We start from the raw sequence: 6,862 nt of genomic DNA, 5'->3' as shown, positions 1-6,862 counted from the left end.
GCAACTACATGTTCCTCTTGTTTGATGTTTGTTTGGAACCAAGCATGACATTCTGACTTAGCATGTCGGACAGTTTCCAAAGGGTCTCTGATTATTTCTCTGAATAGTTTATCATTTCTTGCTTTCCAAATAAACCACATAATCTAAGGATAGGAGTCTTTATCCAGCTCAAGATCTTCTATATCATTCTTTCTCCAAAAAAGATAGTTTATATTCATGTAGTGGCTCGCGCAGGAAAACATTGATGGCGGAGTTGGGATTGCTGCATGTGTCCATGTTTGTAGCGCTAGGGGACACTCGAAGGCATGGTTTATAGTCTCATCATCTGCTCCGCATCTAGGACAATGGTTATCGCATCGCATATGATGATGTGTTAGATTATTTGTTACCGCTAGTTGTCCAGAGATGGTTTGTCAGATAAAATGTCTTAGTTTTAGTGAAGCTTTTATATTCCAAACAAAGACTTAGAGTTTTGTAATTCCCTATTCTCCTTGGATTTTCACCATCTCTTTGTTAAGAATGTTCAATATCCTGATTTAACAGTATACATCCCAGTTGAATATAAAATACATTTGAATAATTAGTTTCAATTTTTTTACCAATAATATACAATCAATAGGTCCAAATCATAAATATTATTATATACATGCTAACCCTGAGCTAAAACTTATGAAGCACCATATTTACGTGCCAAACTTTATACATAAATTTACAAAGATAATTTTTTTGTAGTGTATAGGTTTAAATACAATTAAAAATTCATGCTTCATTCGGTCAAATATACTGGATCGGATTTGATTATTTAAATATAAAAAATTAGTTTTACCATATATATATATAAATAAATATTACACACGAAAAAAATAGTATTATGAAAAAATAAGTTATGAGTTATGCACAGCATATTTATTCAGGAAAAGGAAAAAGAAAATGTCAACGGTCAAACCGTAAGAACGTAAGGCCCCCCATGTCCATGTGCACTAATCGTTTTGTGTTCGTTTTCAAATCTTTGGAGAAGGATCGACATATATCAGCCGCCGATCACGTCCAAAAATATATTTTTGGCCACTTTGATTTTGGTTTTGATTCCCATTTTCTCTTCTCTAAGAAAACTGATTAACTTATAATGCGTTGTATTTTGGATTTCCATAACTATCTTGGAGTTCAGTATATTATATATCAATTTATTAATTTTTATTCAAAATTGAAAGATACGAAAAATCTGAAATTTCGATGATTTTCAAATCCGACTTCTTATAAAATATTTACTAGTTATCCCTGATTCCCTCAATACATATTATTTTATTAGACAGTAGAATGATGTCTTTAAAAAACTTATAAATGTACATATCGCCCACTTGACTATAATGTTCGCAAATCTTGTAATAATACAGCCAAATTGATATTGACCAGCTATTTTATTTTGAGTTTGTGTTCTTTTTGAAGTCGTGGTCGTCTCTCCAGACACAGTTTTACTGGTGCATGTATTAGCTAGCTCCTCACCAACCAATCTCGTTCTGACTTTCAAAACTTAATGTTTGCTTTTAATTTTAGTTTTCAGAAAGAATTACAAAATTTAACATGAGAAGATAGTAAAATTTCATTAAATCAAACTATTAGTTAATTTAATTACAATTTATGTTCTCTGAATTAAATATGGTTAGTCATTGAAAAAGAAAATAAAGATATTATTATTTTGTCAACATTCTCAAATTTTATTTAGATAAGTTAGAGCTTCATCACAAAAGACAACCAATCATATTTTATATAAATTCTGATATTTAATTTAGAGATAATTGTTGAGAGATTGTTTTCTCTTATATAATTTTATGTATTTTTCATTTTCTGGTGTTCATAATTCAATGATTTTTTATTTTATGTTTTTGCTTTACAAAAATATATATAATGTTTAAAATTTCTCTGGAGACAAGCTCTAAAAACTGCAATATATTCTCCATATTATTTATATATTGTAAAGATTTTCTCTAAAGATAATCTCTGAGAAACTCTCACCTATTTAACTACATAAAAATCAAATCTATATGCATAAAACCAAAAGAAATTAGGGAAAACTGATGGTGAGATTTACAAATTAGCAAAAAACTTCCTTCATATGTAATTATCATTTTTTTTTCAAAAAAAAAAGTAATTATCAGCATATACGACTTTTTCATACGTCAACGAATTAACGTAAAAAAATTGCAATTGGTTACCTCTACCAAAAGGTTTGACTTTGAGTTCCCAATAATAGTAACCAGTACCAAGTATCAACGCGGTTTAGACAAGAAACAATTCCCACTTTCATTTCTTTAGTTGCACCCCATATATGTTCATTTGATTCCTAATTTTATAATCTGCATAATCAAAAGACGAGAGAAACCTAAAGTGACGAATGCTAATGGCGTTTTCTGCTTGTCTTCTCTTAGTTTTTCTCGAAATCTTCTCCGTTTTTTTGCTTAGTCTTGCCCAAGATCAGTCAGGTAAAAGCTAGTTATAACATCTTCATCTAACCGGGTATGGTTTACTAAACACACTCTTCTTTTCTTCTTCTGTAGGGTTCATCAGTCTGGACTGTGGTTCGCCGAGGGGAACGACTTTTCGTGAGGGAACAACAAACCTTACTTACATCTCGGATGCGAGTTTCATCAGTACCGGTGTTGGTAGAAGCATCAAACAAGCATACCGGACCCAGTTTCAGCAACAAGCCTGGTATAGCGATAATATTCTCAGTATCAATTAATTTTAATAGCTTGAAGCTCAAGTTATATATTCTTTACAAGTTATTTTTACTTGCTTCACAAGGAACCTAAGGAGTTTTCCACAAGCCATAAGAAACTGCTATACCCTAAACCTAACCATAGGCGATGAGTATCTGATCAGAACAAACTTCTTACACGGCGGTTATGACGATAATCCCACCACGCAATTCGAGCTCCACCTCGGGCCTAACCTATGGACTACTGTTTCAACCACAAACGAGACCCAAGCATCAATCTTTGAGATGATTCATGTCTTGAAGACCGACCGTTTACAAATCTGTTGGTCAAAACGGGAGACTCAACGCCTTTTATCTCCGCTTTAGAGCTTCGTAAACTCAAGAACACAACTTACTTGTCTCGACAAGGATCTTTGCAGCTCTTCATCAGAGCAGACGTTGGCGCAACTCTTAACCAAGTCTACAGGTATATAAGTTCATGTCAGGTCAGACAACTTAAAAAATGGTACTAAATATGTTTTTTTTCGTTTTAGGTACGGAATCGATGTGTTTGATCGTGTCTGGACACCGTATAACTTTGGAAACTGGTCACAGATTAGTACCAACCAGACAGTGAATGTCAACAATGACTACCAACCACCAGAGATTGCTATGGTCACAGCTTCCGTTCCAACAGACCCGGACGCACCTATGAACATTTCCCTAGATGGCGTGGACAGCACCGTGCAATTCTACGTTTTTATGCATTTTGCCGAGATTCAAGAGCTAAAGTCCAATGAAACAAGAGAGTTCAACATCATGTACAATGGCAAGCATATCTACGGACCCTTCAGACCGCTTAATTTCACAACTTCTTCCGTATTTACCTCTAACGAAGTTGGTGCCGATGCAAATGGAAACTACACGTTTTCGCTTCAAAGAACAGGAAACTCGACGTTGCCTCCTCTACTCAATGGCATGGAGGTTTATTTGGTTAACTTGCTTCCGGAGCAAGAAACCGATGGAAAAGAAGGTTGGTAACTAACTACTTTTGGATCTATATATATATATAGTTGATCAAGAACCAAAAATTTACATGAGAAGTTTATTTATCAGTTGATGCAATGATGAACATCAAGTCGGGTTACGGTGTGAACAAGATTGACTGGGAAGGAGATACTTGCGCGCCACGGGCTTATAGGTGGTCTGGTGTAAATTGCAGTTATATAGACAATGAGCAGCCTAAGATCATTTCTTTGTAAGTATTAATCTTGTTCTGTTTTCATAACAGAGTTTAATTTTTTTCAACATAATGCCTATTTTTAAAAATTATTTTAAATATTTGATCTTTGAAAACAGGAACTTGTCTGCAAGTGGCTTGACTGGAGAGATATTGGAGTCCATATCAGACCTTACCAATTTAGAAGTTCTGTAAGTAGTTGTACTCAAGTCGCTTAGAAACTCCAGCCATGTTGTGATTTAAAGTCATATGTTTTAATATGTGATTGTTTTTTTTGGCTTTGATTTTCTTGCAGTGACTTGTCTAACAATACTTTGACTGGTTCGGTTCCAGAGTTTCTAGTGAACATGGAAACCTTAAAAGTCATGTAAGTTTAAGCACAAGGTGGCTCAAATCTAAAACTTGGTCAACAACCCATCCTCTCACTAGGAACCTAGATTCACAGCGTTGCAGTGCACCGACCCTAATCCCTCCATTATGAGTTCTCACTAACTCCATAATTAGGTTGTTGGTGGGCCTCGAACCCAGGGGCCTCGAACCCAGGTCCTCTTGGGTTCGAGTAACGCCAAGCGCATCAATAACCTACCGGTGGATGTGGAAGCAGTTCCTCCCACGGTGAGGGATTAGGGTCGGTGCGCTGCAACGCTGTGAAATCTGGGGTCCGCAAGACAGGTTGTCACATAAAAAGTCGACTTTTTTTGTGACAACCCGCCCCGTGGGAACTACCTGCCCCGCAGGCCCCAGGCTCACAGCGCTGCAGCGTACCGACCCCAATCTCTCTATTATGAGTTCTCACTAACTCCATAATTAGGTTGTTGGTGAGCCTCGAACCCACCTCTAACAACATTCTCACAGGACAAGCTGTCACCAATTGACCTGCAGATCAATTGGTGACAGCTTGTCCTGTGGGAATGCTGTTAAAGGGTGAGGTCCTGGATTCGAGGCTCACCAACAACCTAATTATGGACTTAGTGAGAACTCATAATAGAAGGATTGGGGTCTGGGGTCCACGGGACAGGTAGTTCCCACGGGACGGGTTGTCACAGAAACCAAACATATTGTAACCTCTGTTCACTCTGTTTCTCGCAGAAACCTATCAAACAATGAGCTAAATGGTTCAATCCCTGCAACTCTCCTTGATAAAGCACGAAGAGGAAGGATTTCACTAAGGTAATATATATATCCCTTGCGTGTGAGCCAAGTAAAAATATCATTAAATCCTTAGACCTTTCTAATCATTTTTTTTCCTTTCAATCACATATACGAAACTCTAGTCTCGAAGGAAACACCGGGCTCTGTTCGATCATTTCATGCTCCACCACCAAGAAGAAGAAGAAAAACACGGTTATTGCACCTGTTGCAGCCTCACTTGTTTCAGTCTTCCTCATTGCAGCTGGAATCGTTACTTTCCTTGTCCTCAAGAGGAAGAAGAGAGTCAAGCTTGGTCTTAACCCCAATTCAGGCACCGGTACAACACCGTTACATTCGAGGTCTCATGGCTATGAATCTCCAGTGATAGCCAAGAACCGCAAATTGACTTACATTGATGTTGTTAAGATTACCAACAACTTTGAGAGGGTTCTTGGTAGGGGAGGTTTTGGTGTGGTTTATTACGGAGTATTGGATAACCAACCTGTTGCTGTTAAGATGCTCACTGAGTCTACTGCACTTGGTTACAAACAGTTTAAAGCAGAGGTAATAATTAACATACTGAACCAATCTTTCTCTAAAACATTTTTAAAAAGGTGTTTTGATTTAATTCTTGGATATGTTTCTGTTTTGTGTATTTGTTAGGTTGAGTTGCTTCTTAGAGTTCATCACAAAGATCTCACATGTCTTGTTGGATATTGCGAAGAAGGCGATAAATTGTCTCTCATCTATGAGTTCATGGCGAATGGGGACTTGAAAGAGCATTATCAGGTCTGGTTTTGTCATACAAAATGTTCTTAACGTTTTGGGGTCTCAAGATTCTGATCCTTTTGTTTCAAAATATGATTTTCAGGGAAGCGTGGACCGTCGATACTAACTTGGGAAGGAAGGCTTCGTATAGCAGCCGAGTCAGCTCAAGGATTGGAGTATTTACACAATGGATGCAAACCACAAATAGTTCACCGTGACATTAAGACAACTAACATCTTATTAAACGAGAAGCTCCAAGCTAAGCTAGCTGATTTCGGGCTTTCGCGGTCTTTCCCACTTGGAACTGAGACTCATGTCTCCACCGTAGTTGCAGGAACTCCTGGATACCTTGATCCTGAGTAAGTTTTAATCTCTACTCTCAACAAAGTTATTGATTTTTTTTTTTTTCTTGTTAAGTCTTTAAAATTGTGTGTTTGTCTTTCTTTGATTTTCAGGTACTACAGAACAAACTGGTTGACAGAGAAAAGCGATGTGTTCAGCTTCGGTGTTGTTCTACTTGAGCTAGTAACAAACCGACCGGTGATAGACCAGAAAAGGGAAAGGTCACACATAGGTGAATGGGTTGGTTTGATGCTATCAAGAGGAGACATTAATAGCATTGTGGATCCTAAGCTTCAAGGAGACTTTGATCCGAACACGGTATGGAAAGTTGTTGAGACCGCTATGACTTGTCTGAATCCGTCTTCTTCAAGGAGACCGACGATGACTCAAGTAGTAATGGAACTGAAAGAGTGTCTGAACATGGAGATGGCAAGAAACATGGGTAGTCGTATGACGGATTCGACTAACGATTCTTCTATCGAGCTGTCCATGAATATCACAACAGAGCTTAATCCTGGAGCTAGATAACTCAAGTCTGTATAAACAAATCTATTTGAGGCTGCAAGTTTCTTTGTACACACGTTTCTTTTGCTTTGTTTGTGATGAACAGTGTCAGCCTTAGTCGTACTCTGTTGCGCTTAATTGTTTATTTAAATATCATCGTTTAAAGAAAAAAAAATGTCATC

General features: G+C 37.3%; 1 protein-coding gene across 1 annotated transcript; it reads left to right on the top strand.

Moving 5' to 3' along the window:
• Nucleotides 1-2,309: 2,309 nt before the first annotated feature.
• Nucleotides 2,310-6,861, top strand: LOC106451634 (LRR receptor-like serine/threonine-protein kinase IOS1). Its single transcript, XM_048774043.1, is given in 13 exon segments — nt 2,310-2,480; nt 2,556-2,709; nt 2,803-3,038; nt 3,041-3,182; nt 3,250-3,728; nt 3,812-3,953; nt 4,055-4,126; nt 4,231-4,302; nt 5,025-5,105; nt 5,210-5,630; nt 5,730-5,849; nt 5,931-6,193; nt 6,290-6,861. Coding segments are annotated over 13 exon segments (2,685 nt in total). The 5' UTR covers nt 2,310-2,392; the 3' UTR covers nt 6,705-6,861.
• Nucleotide 6,862: the final 1 nt, after the last annotated feature.

Source organism: Brassica napus, unplaced genomic scaffold (genome assembly GCF_020379485.1).
Source record: "Brassica napus cultivar Da-Ae unplaced genomic scaffold, Da-Ae ScsIHWf_2815;HRSCAF=3592, whole genome shotgun sequence".
Taxonomy (NCBI): domain Eukaryota; kingdom Viridiplantae; phylum Streptophyta; class Magnoliopsida; order Brassicales; family Brassicaceae; genus Brassica; species Brassica napus.
The sequence above is the reverse complement of the archived record's forward strand: the minus strand, read 5'-3'. Positions and strand labels throughout refer to the sequence as shown.